General features: G+C 43.2%; 2 protein-coding genes across 8 annotated transcripts in view; one reads left to right on the forward strand and one right to left on the reverse strand.

Annotated features, from left to right (window-relative positions):
• Positions 1–3: 3 nt before the first annotated feature.
• On the forward strand, positions 4–18778 carry mms22l (MMS22-like, DNA repair protein). Of its 3 annotated transcripts, none has more exons than XM_051406894.1 (26): positions 4–139; positions 732–929; positions 1261–1386; positions 1606–1658; positions 2506–2593; positions 2705–2882; positions 3111–3204; positions 3554–3684; positions 4017–4130; positions 4216–4392; positions 5069–5131; positions 5225–5344; positions 5790–6025; positions 8154–8370; positions 8493–8782; positions 12840–13021; positions 13353–13503; positions 14449–14588; positions 14917–15059; positions 15432–15588; positions 15743–15888; positions 16052–16263; positions 16416–16582; positions 17634–17730; positions 17902–18069; positions 18250–18778. In XM_051406894.1, exons 2-26 carry the CDS (start codon positions 757–759, stop codon positions 18323–18325), a joined length of 3699 nt encoding a protein of 1232 aa, XP_051262854.1. In that variant the 5' UTR covers positions 4–139; positions 732–756; the 3' UTR covers positions 18326–18778. The 3 variants fall into 3 exon arrangements, with proteins under 3 accessions (XP_051262854.1, XP_051262852.1, XP_051262855.1); XM_051406892.1 differs by having other exon boundaries at positions 14449–14587; positions 14904–15059; XM_051406895.1 differs by lacking the exons at positions 4–139; positions 732–929 and adding an exon at positions 1047–1123 and having other exon boundaries at positions 14449–14587; positions 14904–15059.
• Positions 18779–19293: 515 nt separating this feature from the next.
• klhl32 (kelch-like family member 32) overlaps positions 19294–26916 on the reverse strand; it is a 29567-nt gene continuing 21944 nt past the window's right edge. For 4 of the 5 annotated variants that reach the window (XM_051406899.1, XM_051406898.1, XM_051406897.1 and 1 more), the window contains 5 exons: positions 26189–26915; positions 26009–26067; positions 23907–24099; positions 22561–22655; positions 19294–20497 (listed from right to left, as the gene is read on the reverse strand). In XM_051406899.1, the coding sequence (XP_051262859.1) occupies positions 20336–20497; positions 22561–22655; positions 23907–24099; positions 26009–26067; positions 26189–26915 (1236 nt within the window). In that variant the 3' untranslated portion in view covers positions 19294–20335. Of the gene's footprint in view, positions 20498–20520; positions 21304–22560; positions 22656–23906; positions 24100–26008; positions 26068–26188; position 26916 lie in introns of those variants that run through there. The other variant, XM_051406900.1, reaches the window with a different exon arrangement.

Below are 26916 nucleotides of genomic sequence, written 5' to 3' on the forward strand. Positions count from 1 at the left end.
GGGGCAAGTTTGCGCATGCGTGATGTGGACGCGCGGGAGAGAATGAAAACCCAAACAACGGAGTATGGCAGCAATGTAATCCTCATACTTCACTCTATATTTACGGAATATTAAACCACATAAGAAGCCGAAATACAAGGTTTGTCAGTGTTTAAGGACATTTGTGTTTTCTCGAGGTACTGCTGCCTGTTAATAACCCTGCTATTTCAGTTTATTAACGCGAACCCTGCGTTCAACATGTTAAGCACACACTAGCTACTACAGAGCTAGTTAACGCTAGTTAACATGATGTTGCCTTATTTACCAGCAAATACATGTTAACTGATACATTATGTTATATACACACAGGATGTGGAGAGAATTACCCTTTTATAACCGCTGTCGGTACACACTCGTGTCTTGAGAAGTAGCTTGCTATGTTTTCTCTGTGTGTATGAACTGACTAGTAACATCACGTAATGTTACGTCAGATAGACAGCTGTCCTTTTGCTAACATATTACTTAAGGTTACACAGTTCTGACTTAGCGTAGCGTTATTTGCTGTGTTTTATTGTAATTTTATACAATGTAGCAATATCTTAACATATATAAAATAGCCTAGTTATATATTGATATTTAACTAAGTTTAATCTGCTTCTTTAATAGTACATCCTCTCAGTACAGCATGTTAATGCCGGCTACATTTGTATGCAGCTACTGTAACATGTTGTCTCAACACAATGTCATTTAAGGTGATACTGATTCTGCACTGGCAGCATGGCAGACGACTTCAGCCAATCCCTCACCCCACCAGTCTCTCCATTCGCAGCAGACAGCTTATGTGAACTGACTCCAGTCCAACCACCATGCTTCTGCTGCTCTGAAACAAAGGAGGACCCCACTGGAGCACTCTCCACAGAGGGATACACTGCTAGAGGCTCCCTGAAACGGTACAGTTGCTGTCAGTTCACCATTATCACAAAAATAAACACATTTTCACACTTGGAGGTCAACAGTTTTCACTATGTATTTTGTCCCAGAGAAATGGTCCTAATCAAAACTGTTGACAGCAACATCTGTGAATTATCCTGAGTAGCTGGGTCATTTTTCTGGAAATACAGACTGCTGTTCAGTGTTTTCAAAGGTCAGTTTTTGATGCTTTGAACACAACAACTGAAATCCCAGTCAGCTGCATCGTAATGGGGTGGCATCAAAATTCTCAGTGGCAGAAAAATCTTAGTAAATAAAGTATTAACCGATGTGACTACATCCGATTCCTAGGCTGCTGTTGCGTCTTGACCCAGCCCCTGCAGAGTATGAGACAGACACTGTAGAGATCTTTGGTTTCCCCTGGGTAACAGAGACAGCACTGGTGGAATCTACAAAGCTACTCTTTGGTCTGTTCAGGTAAGCAAGGATGTAAACCAGATCTCAGTTAAGTTTACTTTTAAAATAAGCAAAATTTTAATGTTAATAATGTTAATCAAAGTCACTACAACCACCATAATCTGAAGTTCATTTTCCATAGCAGCAAATGCTTAGAAACTGAATATTTTTTAGACAGCTGAGCGTTTATACTCCCAATATAATTTGTCCTCGTCCTAATTGGTCTTTGCTATATTTCAGACAAAATGTTTACAAGCTGGAGACCATGGTGCAGTCCAGCTCACATGACTTTGGTAAGCTTGTGCAATCTGTAATCCGCAGTTCAGCTAATAAAAGTTTTCATGTCAGTATTTTGTCCATACAGTAAACCATTATTTGCTTACATAAACAGATGTCTGATGTGTTAGCCAGATACTTTTTATGTACATTGGCAAACAGTCAGAAAGTGTTTGTTGTTTAAACAGGAAGTTGGGGTTTTAAAATATCAAATGCAGAGAGTCTGTTCTATTTATCTATTTATTTTCATCTAGAAAAGGGTCAGATAAAAAGTTGAGGATGCTCCCTTAGACTTCTGAAATTATGAACTTAAAATTATCCTTGCTGAAATGTGGGCAACATTTTCCTGAGAAGTCTTGCTAGCCTAGACCGTACACATGCAACATACAGTACAAGCCTACTAGTGATTAGTATGATTCGTATTCGTAGGAAGCAGCAGCAAGATGGGGTATAGGTTAAGCCCTGCACTCTGGGACTGGGCCCTCTGTGGCAGCTGTCTGCTGAAGAGAGAGATGAAAGCGAATGAAGTAGCTGCTAAAGTTCAAGCGCTGAAAGACGTTTAAGTCAGTTAAATTGTATGCCCTACTGAAGTATAGAATGTACTTTTAAATGTTTTAATTTACTTTGATATTTAAAACCAATTTAATATATTTTAGTTATTGAATATTTTAAAATGTTGATCCTAAGTAGCCCAATAACACATGGTAAAACACAGTTTGACTGGGGTTATATGTTGTGTGTATACGTAACTGGCTAGCTGAAAGAGTGCCCAAAGTTACAGGGACAAATGATAAAGATATAAATATGGGTGTAACATTGTGCTTTGTTAGGAATACTGCCTTCAACATGCCTTCTGTGTTGTAGGTCAAGCAGGCAAACTCCACTATGAAGCAGAGGACCTCAGACAACAGTGTGTTTCATTTCTTCAGTATGTCAAAGTCTTCTTGCACAGGTAGTTACATACATTACATACATTCTACCATTTATTTAATGTCATGTTCATCCGCTTTTTACTGCATTTCTTTGTTTATTTGGGCATGCATGTCCTTTTGTATCTGTTCAGATACCTGGAACCTTCCGGCTTCCTGGATGCAGCTCACCCACACCCCTATGAGGAGCTGGAGGCTCAGCTCCCCTCTGCTCTTCTAGAGGAGCTGTTTGGCATCACTCTCCTCATAGGACGACTCAAAGACCTGCATGCCAACGTTCAGAGTGCTTTCACCATATCTAACCAGGGAAAGGTGCTGTTCTAAATGAGAAAATGCTTTGAAACAGGGACACAAAAGCGTGGATGGCATAAATGTAATAATATAAGCTGTTATGAGGAATGACTCATATGACCACAGTTTTTTCATATGCCTTAACTAAGAGTTTTCATCACCCGGAACCTCTTACTATACATTCAGAAGTCTTTTAGTTCATTGTTCTGCTACTGTCATTGAACTTGGTGCTCTGTATTCCTCCCACAGATTTTTCCTCCCCCTTGGCATTTGTTACACCTTCATCTCGACATCCACTGGTCAGTCTTGGAGATTCTTCACCTGCTTGGTCACAAGATTCAAGGTATATTTCCGATCCTTGGAAATGGAAACTAAAGATACTGACATGTGAATTGCTACTTGTATTATGTTGTAGTTAGAGATACACTGATTGTACCTGCATTATTGGAAACACTATTAAAACCTATTATGGGAGGAAAACTGTAATAACATTAAAGTGTGGAATTGTTGCACGAATACTGCTACAGAGACTATATTCTCTCTATGTACAAGACAGTTTAAAAGATTGTGCACAGGCTGGTGTGTGACATCTAACAACTACCACAGTGGGCAATAATCTTCTGACTTTCAGCTCATAGTGAGTCATTATCATGGCAGCAGGCTGTTGTAATATTACCTGTTCTTCTCTCCAGGCCAGGTGGTGTACGCCCACCAGTTTGTGAACCTGACGGGAGAGAACTTGACTGATACCAGTCTGTTTGAAGAGCACCTGTGCAGTCTGCTGTGTGACCTAACTGGTCTTGCCATAGGCAAATACAGCAAGGTGGGCGGCTGGCCACAACTCATTACATCTTACTGTTGGGATGTATCAGTGAGATTTCTAGGTTTTTTTTTTTTAGCTGAAAAAAACTGCAATCCTGCTAGTGAATATGTTAATTCCCAGATTTGGTACTCAGTTGAAGCTGCGGATAAGAAATCCTGAAGTGACATTCCCACTAAATGTTGTAATAAACCACATTTCTGCATGCTGAGTATTGCAAAATTTGATCAAACTAATTGCATAATCTTCATGTCAGAATTAGGCCCCTTGTATTTATGTAGAACAGAGCTGCAGTTGGGAGTTTACTATGTTAAATGGATCCTTTTGATTTCTAGGTGAGGCCTACAGAGGCACTGAGCAGCCATCACTACCTTTGCTCTTGCACCAAAGAGCTGTGGGTCCTGCTCATGCACCTTCTGGAATACAGGAATAAAGTGTTGCACACACAGGTAACACAAATAACACATGTTCACAGTCATACAATAAAATTATAGTCTTGCCATACTAAATGAACCAACCTCCGTTTCCCTCTAGTCTTTCTGGAGCTACATGAACTCGTTGTTGAGGCCTCTGGTTTTACCCAAGCCGGCAGCAGAGCAGTTCAGTGGCCTCCCCACGCACTGTAAGGACCCTCTGGGATTCGCATGGTGGCTGGTCACTCATTTAGCAATGTTAGGGCAGTACAGTCGTAACGGCACACTCCAGAACGAGGTAAGAGATGGGGAATCACAATATTGATACCTTCAGATGTTACACTGGAAAATAACCTGGACATAAACATAAAAGTGACAGGGTTACTAACTAGGAAATAATGAGAGATGTAATTCTGACTGGGGAAACTGGGATTTTTTCACATCTCACATTTAACCACATGCATTTGTCTCACCAGACATACCTTACAAGTCTTAAAGAACCTCAGTTTAGATAATAATAACATTATTTTACCTGATTATGTTTTTTTCTGTATGTGCATCTACTTCATCCAGGTTGTGCAACGTAAAGACAAAAAAAAATTCTTCACAGATGTTATAGATTGAAGAAATTTCGCCTTTCATCCAAGAGGCTTCTGCAGTTCTAAAATAAATCTTGAGAACTAATTTGTCTTGACACTTTAATAAAGAAAGGTGCCAAAACTAGACACCTTAGTGAAAAGGGAAAAATTACATCAGACGTTTCATAGAAATATGTCTGAGACTGATGGTGACAGAGTCTCTGTATTATCTGGAGTGGGTACTCCGATAGCAGGCCTTGTCTATTTCAGTCTTAAATATGAATGCTCAGTGACACCAATTATTCCCATACTTACAGTATGATTATAAAAACATTAATAGGTATTGTTCATTATTGTTTTTAAATGTATTGCCTTTTTTTTTATCTGCGCTCACAGAAACATCTTGGGGATAACTGGACTTTTGTGGAAGAGTTGCTCAAATTAACCTGCAACCCCAAGGTCAGCACTGCTTCTAGTTTGTAGTTACACAATTATACAATAGTTTTATTATTTTAATAGTAAATTAAACATCATGTATGTGTGTAATAACAGGGAGGTCTAGCAGAGGAGCAGGTCAGGATGCATGTCCACTGCTGTCTCAGTCTCTGTCTGCTGTGGGAACCAAGCACCAGTGCTGTCTCCACCCTCTGGGACTACTACAGCAAGAATCTGGTGAGGAAACTTAAGAAATGAAATGCTGTGGTGTAATACAGACGAATGGTTGCTCAAACTTATATGTTGCTTTATTTTAACCATATGTACTACAATCAGACCACCTTTCTTTAGTTGTTCCAGTTAACCTTACTACCACTTTTTGAGATATGTCATATTCTTTCATTTGTTTGTCTTGAATGTTCCACTTTTATTTTGTTACTGCAATTCTGATAGCTTTACTACATGTAAGAAAGTAAGGGGTTATTGCTTATCTGTGATCTTTTAGATATTAGTTGTTTTTTTTAATTTACCAGATACTTCTAATTCTTTGTCTTGTTTATTTATTAAACAGGCTGCTTTAGTTGGTCATGCAGCCATACAGATAAATCATGTAGCAAATTTGCCTATAGGTTATCACCAAGGTCTGTACAGTTACACTATGTTCTCTCGACCTGTGCCCCAGAGTGCTTCATTCACTGTACCCTGGCTCGGGATGTCGGGCATGGGCACTTTGTACAAGACGCCCCTGGCTTTGTTGGACCAGGCCCGCAGCTGCTGCTCCCCCTCTCACCTCCACTCTCCAGGACACACCCAGCTCTACCGCTCGGCCAACTCCTTCCAGATCTTCCTGCGAGTGCTGGCCCTGTGCCTCGCCCAGGACAGGGCTGGCGGAGTCCCACAGAGACAGATCAAAGGAAGGTAAGGATGGAAAGAGAGCTGGGAGGCTTTGTAGTTCTCGTTCCTTCACATTCGCTTCCACCAGGAAAAGTAGGTCTCAGCCAGGCAGTTGACTCACCGTATAGTATATACTTTTTTTTTGGAGGAAGGAAGATAAAAGAGATAACATGGAATAGAAGCTGTGAGAAATGATTACTAATCAGGACTAGGCTTTGTAGGATTCCCGTTTCCCCTTGATCTTCTAATGTGTGATGTGTTTAGTGTGCTGTTTGGATTTGTGTGTGTATTTAGGTGCATACTTGCATGAATACACAAACAACATGTGTGTTTGCACCCTAGCATGCATTTCAGTCTTGTTTGTGTGCGTGCCAGGTGCACCACGGTCTCCCAGTGCGTCTTTGATATTTACTCAGGCCCCCCAGTGGAGCAGGTGTCTCAGGAGTCAACCACCTGCTCTTCAGCACAGACCAGAGCCAAGGAGCCTCCTACTGATGCACACAAGCACACACACACACACAGTGCACCTGCTCCCTAGAGCAGTGACATGGTTTTAGAGTGTGTGTGAGGCCACTGGATGGAGGGTGAGTGTGTCTTTGTAAGGCAAAGTAAGAAAGAGGAGAGGAAAGATCACAAGCTAATGTGCACATCAGAACCGAGCGCTGGACCATCCTATATCCCAGGCCGGCTGGGCGCCAGAGAGAGGCAGCCGCAGATAAATCCGCCTAATGACTTCCCTCTGTCTGGAATGTGCTCAGTAGCACTGCAGACATGGGGGCTAATTAGCTAACGAGCGTGGCGGTTAATTCGCCTTAACGAAGCTGAGTTGGTTTCCAACACGGATAGAGAGGGGAGCTTGGGTGGTGGGGAGATGTGGGTGGTACGCAGTCTGGCAACAGCCAGGCTGGGCTGGGACAGGTCCAGATTCCCCCCCCGGCTCCCCTCCACCTCCCTCACCACTACCTCCTCCCCCTCAGGAGGCGTCAGGCGTGCCGACTGTATCGCTACAACGTTTCGGCAGCGTTCCTGCTCCTGGCCGGGCTCTGCGGGACACCCGCGACGACCGCATTAATGGGATCGACTGCGAGCATGTTGATCTCCAACGCCGGGAGTTAGGAGCATCTGCTCGCCTCCGGAAAAAAAAGCTGTCCGGAATAAACAAACAGACAGACAGGTTGGGAGAACACAGAAAATCCCCACTGCTGCCTCCCAGCGCGCTGCTTATATCCCTGTTACATATTACCCATTCATCTATTTAAATCTCCCTCCCCTCACACTCTGACTGCATGCTTGGCCACCTTCTCCTTTTATAGTCCTCTGTGGGTGTAACTAAGCTGATTTTGGTGTTAACCTGGTCTTTCTCAGTTCCTCTCTCGATTTTTCTCCACTCCTTTATATCATCACACTTCTTACACTGAGTTTGTCTTGGGATGCTCGCTGTTTGTGTTTTGACCCAAACAGCAGCTCTACTCACCTGTGTGGGCTGCATCTGTGTTTGGGAGTAGGGGTGTAAAAAGAGGGGGGCTCCAGCCTTCTGTGTTTCCCTGCCAGGCGAGCAAACAGCAAGCTGTGTGTGTATGTGTCTGTGTCTGTGTGTCTGTGTGTGTGTGTGGTTTTATTGATCTCTCTCTGGTGTTGCAGTAAATTGGTTTGGCTGTAGAGAGAGGGACCAAGCGCCTACTGCTGTGTGTCTGAGTGTCTCTGACATTTAACATGATCTTTAAAGGCATTTCTCCACAGTGCCCGCAGGATCTAACAGCGTGCTGGGTGAGAGAACCACCCAGCACGCTGATCCTGCTTACTCCCTCTCTTGCTTTTTCTTTCACTCTCACCCACATACAAACACACACACACACACACACACACACACACACAGAGGCCTTGAAGCTGAGAGGGTGATGGAGGCTGGTGGTGTTGTGCACGGTGGGGGTGGAAAGTTCAGTTAGTCAGCATTTAAAGTCAGGGGTTTCAGAAGAACAAATCAAATCAAGAGTTGGTCAGCGAAAATAAAAGAAAAAAATGATATTGGATAAGTGTAAAGATAAGACACTGTAATCTTGATCACTTCCCTGTCTCTGACTCACTTTTACCAATAGCTGACCATGTCTTAGGTCACATTTTAAAAACTTCAATGTTCTTCTTATGTTGCCAGGATTTATTCAAAGTTCTCCTCAAAGAAGATGCAGGAGCTGTCAGAGGCAGGCCTCATGAACTTCCTGCTGCTGTTTCTGGTGGTGGCCAAGCAGGTGGAGCTGGAGGATGTGGCCAGCAGAGCCTGTGAACTGCTGGGCTTCCTTCCCAATAACTGCCCCCCTGGGCACCGTACCCTGGTCTGGAGGGGACAGCTATCACTGCTGTTGTTGTTCCAGGTATATTTGTTAATCGGAAATGTAATCTGGAAGTGTATTGTTGCAATTTCTGATATACAAATTCTACCAGTTTTTGTTTTATTTTATTTATTTTTTTGACATCATTTGTAATGTTTTTCCAGGAGAGGGGTCTGGATGTTGGTGCACAGGCCAGCTGGCTGGCCGCCTCCTTTAATGAGACAGCCAAAGAGTTTTACAATAAGACCACAGAGGTCTCTCGCAGACTTGCTCTCTGGGGGCCTCTTGGCTCATACCTGGAGGGTGTGGCTGAGGTGTTCGAGACGAGCACCAGTCTCAGCCTATCAGAGGAGAAGCTGCTCAACGAAGGATTTGATTGGTTGTTGCCTGCTTGCCGCATATCAGAGCTGAATTCCGCCCTGGGCTTCCTACAGATTGTTCTTGCCCAGCTCAGGTGAGACAGTTGGTGTAAATACTCACCAGCTCCCAGGTATCTCTTACTTTCTCTCAGTTTCTCTCATTCTTTCCTTTCACTGATAGCTGTTCCCTCACAGATAGTGGACACGTTCAGACAAATGCTTTCTGGCCAAGGCCAAGCTAAGCTTTTATTAAAATCTGATAAGTGGCTACAGCAGAGGAGAGTGATCTCTTCTGCTCTTCCCAACCTAGCCCAGAGTCCACTCACTTCTCAAACTGACAATAGGCGGATTGTGCTGTCAGCAGGAATGAGTGTCTGTAAAGACCCTGTGTTGCGTTGAGGCCCCTGTTAGTCTCAGTAGACCTAGTGGCCCCCAGGTCACCCTAACCAGGTGCTGGTGGAGCTCTGAGTAGAGTTACAGACCCATGGGACCCTCAGTCTACCCTCTTGTCGTCATGGGGACGGTGGCAGCGCTGTGGGCGTGTTGAGAGACTATGGTCAGTAGGGCGTCAGGACAGGTTCAGCTGTAGGACACAGGTGTTTGTTACACGATCGACCCCAGCTGAAGGTCAGAGAGCCACAGCTGAAACAGTGTCTGTTTATGTGGGGAGGCGGGAACAGAAGCGACAGTGGATACAAATCAGGTGAGACTGGAAGGTCTGTGATGAATGATGTGTGATCTTTTACTGTAGATTCTCAGTTGAATCTGGTGTTAAAGAGCTGAATGTCTCCTTCCTTGCCAGCCTTAAAGGTTGCAATAACCCTTACTTTCCAACCCATCATTATAGCAAGTTGTACTTGGTATGCTTAAAATTGCCTAATAGAGCCTAATCAGTATGGGATGTCTGAGGCCCACACCGATTTTAGAAGGGAAAAATTCACCAATGGCCAATATGGCAGCCAATATAGTGAAATCTTGAGCTGGAATGAAAATAGACCTTTTCTGAGAGAAAAGTATGCAAAAGTACTTGGGAGGCTGCTTTTTTAAACAAATAACTATACTTATTTAAGTTTAATATTCTTTAATAGAGTGACTAGGTGACATATTTTATGGATATTTCATATTATATTCAAAGCACAACAATAACAATACAGAACAACTGATAAACTGTACAATGAACCCAAATAGTGAACACAATAACTGCAGGAAGTTTGTGCCAAAAGAGCACTAAACATTTCATGAGAGATTCCTGATATGTGTCCTCAGTTACAGCAATACATTTAAAATGTCATTGAAATCTTGGAGAATGGCAAAAGTCCAAATTTAGTCATGATAGCAGTGTTAACACAACTGTGCAATATTAGAAGTACAACAACTGCCTTCATGAAAGTAAAATGAGGAATTACTAGGGCTGAGTATCTTTTAAAAATGTTTCACTTTAGTGTTGATACAGTACCTGAGTTTCTGTACTGATAACAGAACAATAATGTTTTTGATACCTCACTTTTAGAACAAATCCTTATTACCATTAAACAACAAATCAAAATCTTAACAGAAGTAGCTCTCCCACAACATTGTTTCAATAAAATACAGTCTATAAACTGGCAAAGTTGTAATAAACCTGCATTCATTGTTTGGCCTCTACGGGCGGCGCAACAAGCTGTAAACACCATGTTGGCATATTTGCAGTCATGCGTCTGGCTACCTGGCCAATGTCAAATTCACCTTCCTTTAACCTCTGTTTTGGCCTCCACCAACTCCTGAGGGGAATATTTGGCTCTTTAGCTGCTAACATTGTGTATCCGTCTTTTTTGCTGAATAGGCTACTGGCAGCTGCTGGAAACAACACTGATGAGAGCAGGGAGTGAAACAGTGAAGGCAGGCTGTAAAACCGAAACAATGAGCAGAAAGTTGCTAAAACACTCCATATAGCTGAGTGAAGCTGTATAATTAAGTGATAATAACCTGTGGGTTCATTGTTGATATGAAAATATTTACTAGAGAAGCTTGAACTCAGATCCTGAAGGATCAAAGATTAAGGAAAGTCATTTCCAAAACAGTATTAAGGTTTGATATCCAGCCCAGTTTCACTCCATTTCTCAATATGTATGTATTCTTAAATAGTTTTGAGGCCCCTAGAAATATACTGTCTTTGTCAGGAGTTTTACTAAGCAATGAAAGTATTACTGCCAGTTTATACTTGCTTACAAAAGGTTAATAAATGAGCTGAAACACTAGAATGACATTGTAAAGTTAAGTGTTGCCGAGCCCTCTTGCTGATACATGTAGGTGTATGATTGCTTTAATTCTCCAGTGTCTACATCCCACCCTCTCCACCCTGCACGTACACACTAACCTACACACCTGCCCACACACCAAAAGTGAAACACTAACCTAAGTGTACTTTTCCCTTATTTCAATGCCGGGCTCCCATAACATGATATCTCGTTAGGTTTGCTAATTCCCAAACTTCCCATCTCAGATCTCGGGGTTGGAGGGCACACATTTGCACATTAATGGCCAAGGAGAGAGAAGAAGAGAACTCCCAGAGGCCCCCTGTGTTATGGCCCGGACGACGCTGACCCATTTAACCAAATAAAAAAAATACCATGCTCTCTCTTTCAAATCCGTCCCGCCAAATTAAGCATAATTCTTCGGCCTGGCAATTCTCGGTATCTCTTTGTGATTAATGCCTTTTCTGTGACACAATTAATGGGCAATTATGTAGCCTGGCAAATTTAGCCTGTGCATCATTATGTCTACTGAGAGCCGTGTGGAATCTGCACACATTAAGAGAATTATTCTGCCAATGGCTGAGGCAGTGGAGGGTCCGAACATTCAATCTTGATAGCCATCGCCATGGTGCTGAGGCAAGACGCCAGTCCCAGGCATAATTCCTCAGTTTTATTCCTTCCCATGACCCTCTGCTGTGGGAGGAGTGGGGGGTGTCGCTGGTTGATGAGGTGAGCTGGCATTGGCACACCATGTTGGATCTGTTTTCGGTACAAACAATTAATCCCCATCTCCTTGGCTTGAAAATAATACAAACCTCCCTGTTAAGCATTTTCCTTTGTGAGCATAAAGACCTTTTACCGGATATTGAGCCTTTCTTTTCAAAGTCAAGGACAACTACTGTTAGGTTGCTTATGAGAAATTAGTAACAGTTACAGCTATACTTTTTGATAGAGATGCATGGACAACACTAGACTGAGATTGGACATGGAGTAAGTTCAGCTTGTGCCTGGGTGATGAGCCTCTGTCATTATTAGGATGCTATATTTTATTTTATGTGCGTCTGTATGTTGGATGCTACTGGGGGAAGGGTTAAACAGGGTCCCTAATGATGTGTTGCCGTTGAGTGTTTGTGTGTACACTATGTAAGAAGCCGCAGTGAGGAGGATTAAGTGGGGTCTCTGACGATGTCTTGTACAATGAGGGTTGATGGGTGTGAAAGGCCCATTCCGCAGTAGTAACGAGGCTAATGAATTCAGACTCTAATCGATTGTCTCAGCTCTCTCTGGATTAGATGCAACCTTGCTGGAAGGGAAGGCACCGCTGAGGTGTGTGTATGTGTGTGTAACATAGTAGCAGACTAGAGTGCGTGGTTGAGGATGGGATAGAAAGTGGGGGGGGGTTACTAGTTCCTCTATCCTTTCCTCCATCCCCAGCACACCTCAACCCTGCTTCCCCACACCCCCATCCGGGCGAATGAGGGGGACAGGAGGATCATCTCCAGTCTAAATGAGATTACAGCTCCTTCAGCTGCTTATCTGGGCTAATGCCAGCCACTGTGGGGCTGCTGTAGCGGCTGGGGCCAGGGCCAGGGATGAGCCAGAGGAGCCAAAGTATAGCCTGTGTACAGGGGATCAGCATTAGGCTCCACTATACGCCTATAATATCCTCCTCTCCTTCCCCACCTCTACCTCCACACTGCAGCGCACCGCCGCACCCAGTAATCCCCCAGGAGAGAAGGGAGGAAAAAAACACATGAAGAAGGAGTGAAAGAGAGAATCGGGGGAGCTAAAGGATTTCAGAAAGTAGAGGGCGGAGTTGGAGGGTGTGTGTCGTTGTACAAAGCGCTGTGTTTGGATTTAGCATCGGATAGAATTGTTCATCTGCTTTCTTTGTGTATGTGTGTCTGTGTCCTTCCAGACGGGTCCATCAGCGCAGTGTCCACTCAGCACCCCCCTCGGCATGGGCTCCTGCTACCACCAGTATGGTGAAAGAGCGCCACCTAGCGGTAGCAGCAGCTCTCTGGGCGCATTTCTTTCCCTTCCTGCGCAGCCTACGCCTCTCTCAGACCCCTCCAGCACAGCTGGCAGATGCTGCTGCAGGTCAGTAATGCCCATTGGGAGGATAAAGACACTGAGTGGAGGGAAGAAAGGGATTGAGAAGGACAGGGTGGGGGAAAGCAGGAAAGAGTTTTGGAATTGTGACCACTGATACTGATAATTTCACATGAAGGCAGAGAATTTGAATGGCAGTTTGGCAGAAAACATTAGTAGTAGTTAGGGAGGAGAAAAGATGATTTAGGTATTTACAGTACATGGTAAAAGAAATGATCTAGAGGAATAAGTTCAGACACATCCTTACACTTCATACACTGCACTTTAATCAACTTTCTAGTCAATTCAAACAAAATTTTAATAATTTCATTTCCCCCAGGCTTCACCCTGTTGGCCTTTGATCTGCCCAACTCTGCCCCCCAGGACCTTCAGCCTAACCCAGTCCAGTCCATCATGCAATGCTTCGGCTGGGACGACATGGTTCACCCACTTCTGGTGACTCGCTACCTTCCCCATCTGCTCCAAAACAGGTACAGTTAGCCTTTGAGATCTACCCCCTGTGCCTCTACCTCAAACACATATCATTTTTATCACATCACTCTTTATGGGAAAACATCACATCATTCCAGCGGGATGATGTACACTTCTGTTACCTCTTAGCTATCAAGCTTCATCATGGTTGACACCACTTGACAAAATTGTTTTCGAGATGTCCTGTAGGTGTATTGGGTGGTATCTAATTAATAAATTAGACCATGAGCGTCCTTGGTATTATCAAACTAGGTTTTAATGAAGAAATTGCAGCCATGCCTCTAAACGGAATACAAAATGTGGTGCATCTTCAAAATTACACTCAAGGGTACAAAACATTGTGACTATTTCACCCTCAAAGGTCCTCTTCAGACAGTGCCAAGTGATATTATGGTGCTACACCTGAATATAAAGCCAGAACAAGGACACTCCTGGTATTTATTGTTTAGAAGTACCAGCCTGCCAAGCCTCCATTCACTAATGTTTGAGCTGTTAGCAATATGTAATTTATACAGTGAAGTAATGGTTTCATTCATGTGAAAACTTCATTAAATTACCACACCTTAGACAGCAACGTCCACCTCCCTCTATCCTTCCAGACTCATCATTAAAAACTGTATGTCAAATCTGATGGGAAGAGACATTTATTATGTTTCTGCATTGTTTTTTAGATAAAGATTTATGATTTCACATAGACATTCTCACATCAGAATATAAAATATGTGACCACTTCAGCCCAATGACACATAACATGTGAATGTTAACACTGATATTAATATTAAGTGAACTTAGGTATACAGCATGGACAAACTTATGACAAACTTCCCACGTGCATATTGAATGTTTGATATGTCTTCCTACAGTAAATCAACAGTGAAGAACAGTACATCCAACTACACCTTTTATATTTGTGTGAAAGGACTTTCTGTCTCTGTCTTTTCCAGTGAGCTGGTGTCCTCACTAAGCAGTGATTCTGCAGTTGTTGTGTCCGGTTCGGCACAAAGCCTGTCAGTGAGGGCCTGGTTCCGCTGTGTGCTACAGCAGCACCTTCACAAGAACCCAGATGGGTCTGACAGCAGAACAGGTAATGTCACTGAGTCTACAATGTGATAAATAAACCATTCGTTGCACATCAGGAAAAATGTCCTCAGATACATGTATATGTGGAATTTCTGGCATATCACGGAATTCATATGTGTATCCCAGACAGTAAAGATTGGAGAATTTTATTAACTCTTGGTGAGATGCTGTACTCAAATGCAAATCCTAAAGCTTCATGGAGCTAAGTCTGCTCCGGCTCAAACCGATTTTGTGGAGAACAATCTGGTTTTGCTTACCTGTCTGTCTTGCATTAAAGATAAAGTATACATTCTTATTGAAATACCTGGTGTTTGCGCCTGTATTGCTTCCAGGCCGGGCCGTGGAGGAGCAGTTGTGTGAACTGACCCGGCTTGTGCTGAGGCTTCCTGAGGTGGACAGTCTTTTGCAGAGAACGGGCCTCCAGCCCACCGCCACCAGACTAGAGCCCACATCAGTCCTGGAGATGTTTGTCAAGGTAATGCTCACAGGTATAAAATACACTGTGGTTTATTAATGGTGTTAATGAAGGTAAACCCTGTATTATGGTGTAAATTAGTCTTGGATTTAGTGTTTAAATAAATTGTAGATTTAGTGAGATATTGCCTGTTGTCAGCTACAGTAGAAAAAGTGCACCTTCTGTGGAATGTCTATGATTTACACTGTAGAAGACCTACAGTACTCCAGTATATCTTAGTAAAACTCATCCCTCCGCCTTTACTCAGGTTGCACTATATGTGATGTATACTTAGCATATCACTGTCACATCTAGTCTCTACTATGGCAGCCGGTATTTACATGCAAACATTTCCATACATTTATTTTCTTATCTGCTCTCTCATGGTGTCAGGCTGTAGGCGGCGTGTACAGTGGACTGCAGGTTTTGTCAGAGCGTTCAGCCATGGTGACCAGAGCCCTGGACTACATCGGTGACATCTTGAAACACATTAAACCCATACTGGTCAGCAAGAACCAAGAGGGGCTGCAGCTGGCCTACTGGGCTGTTGGTAGGTGTAGAGCCCATGTACTTCAAAGACATTATACAGTAGACAAAGCTTCAGGGGTACTTTGATTCTTTATCTTTACAGTGTGGTGGGAGTCACAGACAGTAGTAAGGGATTATTACAGTTGTGAATCTGCTTCTCTGTTGTACCGATTCAGGTTGCATAGTGAAGCACTGGAGCCCCCTGCTGGCTACATCTAAAGCCCAGCAGCTGCTGTTTCGCATTGTGGATGGGATGCTGCTTCCCCACAACCTCACACAGCAGGACAAAGCACTCAGGGACAGCCTGCCTCTATATCTACAGGTTAGAGGCAAACATATATTGTACACTGAGTCACAAACACACGTCTTGGACAATCAGGAAAAACAGCAGGCTTAAAGGTGTTATGAAAGATACCTGAAACCCTAATCAAAACCCTTTCATCCCTCATGTCTGTTTGTTCATGTTTAAATGTATTCTCCTGCAGGGGCTGTCAGTGGCTTCCAGCGTGTCTCAGTCTCAGGGTGTCTACCTGAAGCAGCAGCTCCGCTCTGTTACCCGCAGATATCTGGACCATTTCCTTCCCGCCTCACCTTCCATGGGCATCATTGCCAACCACCCAGTGCTTCTGAGTGCCTGTGAAACGAACCCAACCACCCGGGGAGCAGCACTGAGGAAGACCATCCTGGAGGTGCTCTGGTAGGTCTCTAGAAGTAGATGTTGTTTGACCACATTCTTATTAATATGATTTCTTGTCTCTCATTATGTTTCTCTACAAATAGATTTCTTGAATTGTGCAATTCTTCTTCAGACCTCAATGTTACTGGAAGTGTCCCTTTCTGATTTTACAGTGGGAGCTTCCTGCAGTTTAAGGGTCATGCCCCCCCGCCCCGGCTAGCATCAGTGCTGATGTTCCTCTCGGAGCTTCTGAGACGAAACAGTGACTCAGACCCCGCCCTCTTGACTCTGCCCCTCCCCTCTCTGCTGCGCTGTTTGATGCTGGTCAACGAACCGCAGGGTAAGATCATGCTCATGCACAAAATAATCTGGAGCTTAGTAGCTTGTTTTTTTTTTTGTAACTGTGTATGAGTGCCTTCCAAATTTTGATATAGAGGGCATCCTTTGGCTCATCTAGCGTGGCCCTGATTGGTCTTCAGAATATCCGCGTCTAGCATTTAACAGTAAAAGAAACAAACTGAATACTATGAAAGAGAACTTTCAGTTATCTACATAACCGCAGTTCTTTGAGTAATACAAGACCTCCTTGCTCATGTGTAGAAAGTAAAGCGTGCTTTGGTGTCGGCCCAGTTATTAGGGGGAGGGTCTCTACATTCCCTGATATTCATGCCATTGGTTCCAGCTTATCCTGACTGGCTATATGTTCCTCTGATGCTTCTGATAATGTCATACAGGAAACATTCCTAATGTGAGCTACTCAAAGGACCACGGTTCAGTGAATAACCTGTAGTTATCAGTAACACAGTAATGACTTGTCCTTCATACACATGTATGTCTCTTTGTGTGCATGTAATCACAGCAAATGTTAAAGCAACATTAAGCAAGAATCTGTATTTGTTGTTATTTGGCAGTTTTGGATTGCAGTTCACCTACACCGTCAGAGTCGGCAAACTCCACAGCTAACTGAGCTAACTAGCTAACAGCAGCTATGGTTTGCTGTTAAGCTACTTTAGCAACAAGTAAAGTTTTTTTCCCATCAGGAAACTCTGGCAGAGCAGCCAGAGGACATGATAGGGAAAACAGAAAACATTTTCAAGTTAAAATGGTAGCACAATGTTGCTTTTAAAGTCATTTTCTTTCCTCAAAGTTCTTCAAAATAAATCTGACCAGGCCTGTATTTTCTGCGACTTCACTTCAATATCAGCTCGATAAATGCTATAATCATTGTACTTACTATCAGCGAGTTGGTTGCAAACACATCCTCAATGCTTATCATTTTCATCAAACCTCACTTTGGGGCAAATTATACAGAAAATAACACAATCTGACAATCAAGTTTGTGTTTATAGTAATCACGGAAGGGCTGTGTTTTTTATTTTTTTCCTGTGCAGTGAGGAAGACGAGCACAGATGCCTTACAGCTTGTGGTGGAGCGATGTGCTGTTGCATCTACAGAAGGACCGTGTGACCAGATGACGACTGTCTTACGGTAATTGACAATAATGTCGAGAAATAAATCTGTGTACCTGTATTAGAGCTGTGTGGAGATGTTCACATGATGCACAAAGCCTGATATAGGCACAGAGTAGAATTATCTATATTACACTCAAGCCCCTTGTATCCATGGTTTTCACTGTTTGTGTAATCCCAATGCTCACAGGTCGTTTGTGGAGGAGAATGAGGGAGTCTACGACAGGCAGGTATACAGTGTCCTGGAGACGGTTGCTGTTTTAGATCCCTCTGTAGTTCAAGCTCTCATCCCCAACCTGTCTGTCAGCCTGAGAAACACGGAACACAAGAGAGGACTGGGCAAGAACATTGCCTTGAGGTAAGCAAGTACATGAATCACACCCTGGAAACCACATAGACTGCTTTCATCGCCTTAAGCTATTTTTAAGTTGTCTAGACGATGAGCAGGTGTCACGTACTGGTCTGGAAATCTTCTTTATTTCTATGCTTTATTATATGTGTCCACTAATGTGACTGCTCCCATCTCTCTGTGTAACAGGAGTGCATATAGGAAGTTGCTGTGCCTCCTTGGGGAGAGTGGGCAGGCAGAAATAACCAGTCTGGAAGCGGACTGAAACATTTCAAAAAAAAAAAAAAGGACCAGCTCCAAGACCTGTCGCCAGCTCCAAGAACCACGTATTAGTCATACCACCCTTCTTTTTTTTTTTGCCAAATATCTTCATTTGGTTATCAGAAAAGGCCTTTACAGTGCTGCCTACAAGGGTATCTTACAAAACATGAGGGTTTAGTGTATGTCATTAACTGGGATAATGTTGAAAGCTAATTTGCTGATGTATGCTGGAAAGAAGCATGGATACATGCAACTATGAATGTTTAAAAATGTCTTATCAGCTGAACTTCAGTGTTCATAAGCCTGATATGTTCCAATCATGAACTATAAGCCCAATATCAGCAGGTTGTATATAATGTACATATTGTAAAGAACATGCAGCTTTCTGCATTGTGCATTCTGCATTTGCATTAATGAAATAAAATGTGACAATAAATATGAAAGCGCTCGTACCGTCTCTCCACCTTTTCATTTCAGCTCTATAAGTGAGGAACGTGAGCACTGAAGTGAGCAGAGACTATTTGTGCTTATACCATCAGGTGCTGGATCCGTCTCTACTCGGTTGGCACTCTGAATTATAGATTTGATGACAGTCGTGGGCGTGCCCAAAGAGTTCAGTGGCGGGGGGGAAAAAAGAGTAAAGGAGAGGAGTACTGTTTGTTCCAATTCTCTCTCTCGCCTTTCCAAGTCGCAGCAATCTCTTGCAATCCGGCTTTAGTTTGCACCTAATCACATGAAGTCTCACTCCTGTCTCCCACAATCACAAAGTCCCATTTTCTGTCATTGCTAGTCATTTTCCAGCCTCATCAAACTGCAATGCATCCCTTCATCTGAGCCGCTTTCTGCCGTACTTTATTCCTTTTGGAGAAGCAAAAGAGAAGCAGTGGAGGTGATGTTTTAGTGTTTAGTGATCTGTTGCTGCTAAATAATCCACCTTCCTCCCATCATAGCTATTAACACTCCTTGTGAAAATCCATTTCAGTGCTGTTTATTTCTTATTTCTTTATTCTGAAAATGCTCCATGTATTCTTTCAGACATGTTTTGGGGAGATGGAAAGGTGCAGGGATTGCATTTTCTCTCTTTTGGTCAGTGAAATCATCATGATGGAGTGTTACAATATCATATACACACCGTTGTAGAATATTCAACAGATATTCTCTGAATGATGGCAACGACCAGACATTCAATTGAACAGTCTTAGGTCCTGAGCATAATAAAAGTCTCACAGGTCAATAACATACACACATACAGTAGTGTGTCACTGCTGTTGCAGAGAAATCAAGTATTTTCACCTTATTTTAATAAAAATCCAGGGTCATTTATGCACTGATGCAGTCAGGCTCTTGACACTTGCTAACCAAATCTGTGAATTTCAACGTACATGCGAGTGAATGAGAAAAAAGGCTTGGCCCTTTATATCTTGAAAAACATCCAGTGCATGTTTTTCAGGCCACAAACGTGATTATAGAGGTTTGATGGAAACATTATACAGAGAAAAAGCTCCTACAGTCCTATGATGGGTTACAAAAAGGACAACTTCTTTGAACTCCTTTGGACAATTGAGCAATTCAGCAATGTCCACTTACCACAAGTCACTTAATTGGTAATAGGATTGGCATTTTATTCCTGTCTTCTTAGGGAATTTGAATCCCTCTGCAGTTATTACTTCTTGCTCGTCGTGTCGTCGCTGGACATCATGAATGGTGTCTCAGTCCTTGGGGAAATACAACACATATGCTGTATTATTGAGACAGCTGCTTGTTTTTTCAGTTTCCTTGAAGCTTGCAGAATACCATGGCTCTTGTAGATCAGGATAGTATTGTTATTACATTTGGGTCTCAAAGAAATCCCCGTACACTCGTGCGACAGAGATGGCAGGTTCCAGAATGATTACTTATGATCAGGTACATTTTTGTCAGTCACCTTTGCAGATACTGACGGTCCAGAGTTGAGACTCCTTCATCCTCTGGTTTTACATGTTCGTGTTTTGTGGCGTTTTTGTTCATCAGTGGTTTAAACGGCCCCTATCCTGTGATGGGGTACTTGTAGAGTCTGTAGGTTTGGGCAGGTGAAGTAAGGAGCAGGGAGGAAACAGGTTGCTATCCCATTGGAGGCGAATGGCAGTGTTGGCCCGTAAAAAACCTCCTCCTTCCCCTCTGTGCTCAGATCCAGCACCTGGAAAGAGGAAATATATAATGTAATATGTATATTTCCTTATACACTTTTGTTATGTAACAGGAGTGGGTTTTAGCCATGCAAGCAGCAACCGCTAATGGTGCAAACAGACTAATGTTTCTACACCTTCGTCTTCATCAGAGTTAAAATGGACTTTTCCCATTGGATGGTTAAACAGGATTTCAAATCTATTGGATAATGGTTCAAAGGATGGGAATTGCTTTAGTCCACCATTCCAAACCCGACTAAGGGTTGCCAAAGTTTCACAAGGGAGTCGCCAAAGGCATTGATTTTAAGAGGTGAAAGAACACTTTTTTTTAATACACGATTGGCCAGTGTCTCTGCATTTCATTAATTTCTGTGAAAACTACCCTGTTATGTTTAAAGTTTTGATTATTATTTAAGACATAAAGTTAAAAAAATCTCACAGGAAAAGTGCACGATGAACACCTGAACAGCTATATTAAAGCTATATTCACACAGCCTCGTCCTGCGTTAGAAAAGTATGCAGTTAAACAACCAAAGAGCTGATAGAACAATGGCTGAGTGTCAGGGAAAAGAACACAATGAATCTGTCAAAAAAGAAGCCTATTAAGCATGGATGAAAATAAGAAAATACATAATACAGACAGATAATTATATAAAAAGTTCCTAAGAATAACAGGAAAACTCATCTGATGCAGGACACCCCAAGTCCATTGAAGCTCCTTATAGCTCACAACTGGAATTCAAAAGACAGATTTGGCCTTGTAGAAACCCCACACTTCACATGCCCCCTATGCAAACAGTTCCTACAGCAGTCACTCCTACATTTACACAGCGGAGAGGGAGAAAATAAAAGGGTCAATGGACTGCACTCACATAGCGTTTTTCTACCTAAACAGACAAAGCGCTTGCAATTTGCCTTTCATTTACCCATTCACACACACACAGGGTGCTAGCCTGACCGCTGGGAACACCCAGGGGTTCAGTGTCTTGCTCAAGGTCACCTGAGCATACAGCTACAACCCAACATAGGAAGAGCATGCACAAACAGTGAGAGCTGGGGAGGGGGAGGGGGAGGTAAACCATATACTGTACATAAGGGCACAGTGGAGTAAGTGTTATTATTCTTCCCTGCTCTTTTCATTCAAGGGCAATAATACAGTGTCAAACAAAGAAATAAAAAAAATCTGTCTCTCCATAGTATATTTTTCTATTTTCATTTCTTCGCTGTAGCTTTTTTTTACTTGCTACGAATAATATTTGTGGAAGATATTTGTCACAAGCTTTAAGTTTGGTTGCTTTAAAGACTGATGAAACGATCATCAATCTCTAAACCCGCTATTTATCTCAGTTTCTGTTTCTAGCCAACAGGGTTGCATTCTAAGTGACGGACATTAAATGATCAATGGTCTGCCACACCAGTCTTTTTTTTTTTTTTATCTTTGGAGTTATGAAAACCCTTATCTTCCAGGAGAACTGAGTGTAGTGGGTTGTATTTGATGAAGGTTTAACCATTCTTCCTCTGATAGTTATGTCCCTCCGCGTCCTTCTCCCACTTAACTTTACCACATAAAGTTGAGAGATTCTTGGAAGACTATATGCATGAGTACATTCTTGATACCAATCTGCAGTGGAGGTTACCTGAGCAAGAGTATTTTTGGAAAAGAAATCAGGCAGTGCAGAACACATGTGACAGCAGGAAAAGCACATTAGACTAATAGGTTATCAGCATTACATTCAAGCCATGCTCTTCACAACCCTACAGACACACTTTGGTAAGCATTTTAAGCCTTATTTTGCTATCATGTGTATTGAACTTGTAATCTAATACAATATTAATGACAACACTTGAAGGCAGCATTAAAAAAAGTCTTTTTAACTGGAAAGAAAGAAGTACAGTGTCCCAGAAACAGTCTGGCCCACGGTTTAACTATACAGGTATGTCTCATTCAATTCAATGGCTATTTTATAATTAGTGCACCAATTGTTTCATCGATGAACAGCATATTATCAATAGAATATCCATAGAAAGGTGTCACAACTGTTACGAGGCTAAATCTGAAAGCTGGATCTCTCACCTGAATGCATGCCAGAGGCTCGTTGGTCCAAATGGAGTATCCTCCAACCACATAGATCCTGTCATCGTGCACGGCAACTCCGGACTCATTTTGACCTGGGGAGGACAGAGCCGACACAATGTTTCACTGTGCCAAGCAGAGGGCATCCTGACAATATGACTTCAGAGTCCCCCGAGAGGCAGGGAGGGAGATAAATGGAGAAAGATGGGGCAAGGGCGGGAGGGTATGGAGAGCCAAGATTGAGCTCCTGTTCTCTTTCCTGTGACTTTGTCTTAAACTTTTACAGCTATAATAGAAGGAAGAAGATCCTCGAACAAAAGAGGAAAGTCATACAGGACTAGAGGGAGGAACTTTAAACCTTCATTGAAGACTACAACATGGAGTGAGAGAATATGGCCACATCCTACAGTATGTGCATGACAGATAGTGCCTCTAGGTCCATGCTGGTGGAGGTGGTAAGGCGTCCCACCTCCACCAGCATGGACCTAGAGACTATACGTGCAGCATGCCCAAAAGTCCAAAGCAGGGCTGTATGTGTGTATATCATCCCGCCTACTCACAACCAGCGGGGAGGCGTTATGTGTTATGTTTGTATCTAATGAGAGGAGGATAAAGCAGAGAGCTTCACTCAACCTATGGTTCCAAGTACAACATACAGGACATCATTAAGAATTTAAAAAGATACTGTAACATTCAGGAGGATCCCTTGGCAGAAATGGAATATAATATTCATAGGTATGTCTTCATCAGTGTGTAATCACCTGAAAATAAGAATTGTTGTGTTTTTGTTACTTTACTATTATAAAAGAGACGTCTGAGAAACCACAAACTCCAGACAAGGTTCATTATGACTCTTTTCTATTAGGAATGTTTGTCCATGGAGGTTTTATATTTGTGAAACATGAAATAAACACAATGTAAAAGTCTATGTGGTTAATGGGAACCTGTGGGCGGAGTTAGCAGGAGAAACACGACTGCACATATTCAGGTAGCCGGAAGCTAGAAACCTTTTTGCTGTGTGCGTGAGGCAAGCAATTCTCATTGGACTCCAGTATCCAGTTCTAATAATACATCCATGGTGTACGGTCATGAGAGTGGTATTGATCCTCATCTATCTCTGGGCAAAAAAGTGAATGTGTCTTTTAAATGAGTAATTGTTACATATAAGTCCATATAAGTACCTAACCAGCTATTGTCCACCCATGTTTCTGTCTGTAGCAACACTGAAAGGAAAGAACGCAGTCTTGCAGACCGGAGTGTTGACCGGGTTGTTTCTGTCAACTAATCAGCGTATAACTTTAACAGCGTATGCATGTTCACATGTGTGGTTTCTTCACTTTGCCCACCAGTGAGGAGGCTGAAGGAGCAGCGCGTCCATTGGTCCAGGTCCATGTTGTAGGAGTCGATATGGCGGACCAGGATGCGGTCGTTGTTGTAGTCCAGGTCGTTCCCACCTAGCACGTAGAGCTGCCTCCTCACTGCCGCCATGACGTGGTAAACCCGCCTCTGCAACATGGGACTGCGGGCCAACCACTGATCCTGAAAAGGAGGTGGAGGTGGAGGTGGTGGAGAATGGATTAGGGGTAAAAAAGCAGATGGAGGGGAAGAAAGAAAATGAGAGGATGCAGAGGAGAAGGAGGTGAGATGTAGTACGAAGAGGGAGGGAGAGAGAAACGGAGTGGGTGGGAAGGGAAGGAGGATGAATAAGAAGATTAATATTTAAGCATATCCATGCATGGGTAATTGATGTATGCTCAGTGCTAGATAAATAACGTGACACTGGAGCTCTGGTTTGTACTAATGACTTCCCTCCCTATTTCTAATCATATGTTTCAGCCACTCCATTTTACGCCGAGGATCCCTGCTCATTTCACTAAGTGTGTCGAAGCTTATTTTGTGTCAGTGTGTGTGTGCGAGTGTTTGATTGAGGCAGAGAATGAGAGTGTGTACGTGTGTGTGCGTCTGCTGGGAGCTGACGGGTGGCCATCTGTTGAGGGTAGAGTGGGTGGGGGGTTGCTGTTGCTCTGGCAGGTGAATGTAGATTCATGGTGAATACAAATGAGACTCTCTCCCTCTCTCTTTCGTCCGCTTTCTTCATTCCTTCGCTTCCACGCTGACATGTACAAACACAGACCCATATGGATGTGCACCTTACACATATATACACACACCGCATACCTCCACGCTATATACAGCCTCGCCAAGATCCAGCCCTCTTTAACAGCTGGCTCATATACATACACAAACAGAAACTGCAGCTTACTACATTCCACCACAGTTAGCTGTGTGAGTATTGCAAACAGAGAAATGATATTTAATTCAATCCCTTTTCAACCGTGATGCACTGAAGACTGCAACAAAATATATTGTTCACTTTGCATTTACGATAAAGGTTGTAACCTTGTAGAAGCCAAGTTACATTAAAGGACCAGCATGAGGGTTTTTGGAACTACAAACATGAATAATTAACTACAAATCACAAATACAATACTTGACTGCTGATTATATTCTAAACTAAGCTGTAGAGTTTCAGTTTTTTTCATGTAGTTTTCCTGTTTTTCCACAATGCCACTGGTATTCATTAATTTCCATATGGTGTGAAAATCAATTAGCAGACTCTTGACACCTGCCTGTTGTGTAATTTATCACAGAGAACAAAATGACTATATTAATGTTCTGGGAAAAAAGCTGCTACTCTTACATTGATGCTTTTTAAGTGCAGATTAGTTTTGAAAAAGTATCCACTGCATCAGCTCACAACAATAATACGACTCGGACAACGAATGGAAAGTCAAGTCAACCTTTTGTTTGTATAGCCCAAAGCCACATCTCTGAATGTTACAGGACACCCTCTATCCTTACATCCTTATTCAGATAAGGAAATACTTTTGAGTGGAAAAACACACAAGCTACTATTTTAGACCCTGATGATGGCCACAAGCTGACACATGTTGGTCTGACAGTAAAATTGTTCTAGTTCTAGTTCTATAGTGCTGTTTTCGCCCTTTATATAGAGAACTGAATGAAACTCAAAAAGGCTGCATTGAGGGTAATAAAATACCTTTGAAGTCATGTTTCTGGCCACTTGGTGAATGTAAATCTAATATTCCATCTCTTTTAACTCTGATTTGGTCTCTACCAACTCCTGAGGGAAATATCCGGCTTCTTGCTAAGTTCTTCACAACAGTTAGTCTTGTCTTTTGATACTGGGGAGCTAGCGTGCAGTGGGTTTATCAGATCATTTTTTCTGAAAACTGCCGCTGCTGCTGCTGGAAGCAGTGCTGATGAGAGCAGAGAGAGTGAACCAAAACAGTAAAGTCGTGGGACGTTAAACCAAAACAATGAGCTGAGTAAATGGAGTAAATAGTATGCAACATACAAAATCACAGACGTAGTCTCATAAGCACTTACAGAACTGTCTTGTTTAATATAGTGAAAGGGAGCTTACCTGTTCTGGATCGTACACCATCAGTCGGTTCTGGTACTGAGCTGTGTTTGTCACCCCACCTGTAATACAAAGGAACAACACTCAAAGATTTTGTACAGATTTGCATAAAGCAGCTTATTTCTGAGCTACATGTCAAGAGTGTGTGAGTATCTTGAGTCCGTCTTCCTTATCACTGTATACCTGAGACCCAGAGCAGGTTGTCAGCCACACAGCCAGCATGGCAGGAGAGGGAGCGGTCGAAGGGTTGGACAAACATCCACTTGTTCCTCTTGGGACAGTAGCGCTCCACGGAGGGCAGCACCTGCCTCAGCTCATTCCTCCCCCCCACTGCGTACAGGTACTGACCCAGAGCACCAAGGACAAAGTGTTCTCTGCAGGCCTTCATGGGGGCAATCTCAGTCCAACAGTTGCCCCTGGGGTCGTATCGGCAAGCAGTCCTTACCGCACATGTCCTTCCGGTGGCATGCTCCACCTCCCCACCCACGACAAACAGGAAGTTCCCCATTACAGCCACACAATGGTGACTGCGCCCAGTGGGCATGGGCGCCAGCTCGCTCCAGTTCGACCCGCCTGCGACACGTACATGCTCCTGCACAGCTGGGTTGAAGTACCGCAGCTCCCTGACTCTGCTCACCTCCCGCTTCCGCCCGCCGGCTATGTACAGAGTGAGAGACTGGAAACGGGGCCTGGTGCGGGCCGACTGGCGGAGGGGCTGGGCGAAGGTGGCGTGGTGGTAGTCCAGGGCCTCCTCCACCAAGGCGGCAGCAGTAGGGCTGGACTGGACCAGAGGGTGGCTGCGGGCAAGGTGGTGCAGTGTGGGGACGTCCATCAGGCTATAGCGGACGTGTTGGAGTAGATCCTCAGTGTACTGATAGCGACAGTCGTGTTCCAGCCACAGAACGACCAAC

Source organism: Dicentrarchus labrax, unplaced genomic scaffold, assembly GCF_905237075.1.
Source record: "Dicentrarchus labrax unplaced genomic scaffold, dlabrax2021, whole genome shotgun sequence".
NCBI classification, from domain to species: Eukaryota; Metazoa; Chordata; class Actinopteri; family Moronidae; genus Dicentrarchus; species Dicentrarchus labrax.

Excerpts from the sequence above, each read along its gene's own strand:
- mms22l (XM_051406892.1), top strand. The coding sequence starts at position 757 with ATGGCAGACGACTTCAGCCAATCCCTCACCCCACCAGTCTCTCCATTC. Across the intron at positions 8,783-12,839 it reads ATTGTTCTTGCCCAGCTCAG|ACGGGTCCATCAGCGCAGTG; the intron begins GTGAGACAGTTG and ends GTGTCCTTCCAG. Across the intron at positions 15,889-16,051 it reads GCCTGCCTCTATATCTACAG|GGGCTGTCAGTGGCTTCCAG; the intron begins GTTAGAGGCAAA and ends ATTCTCCTGCAG.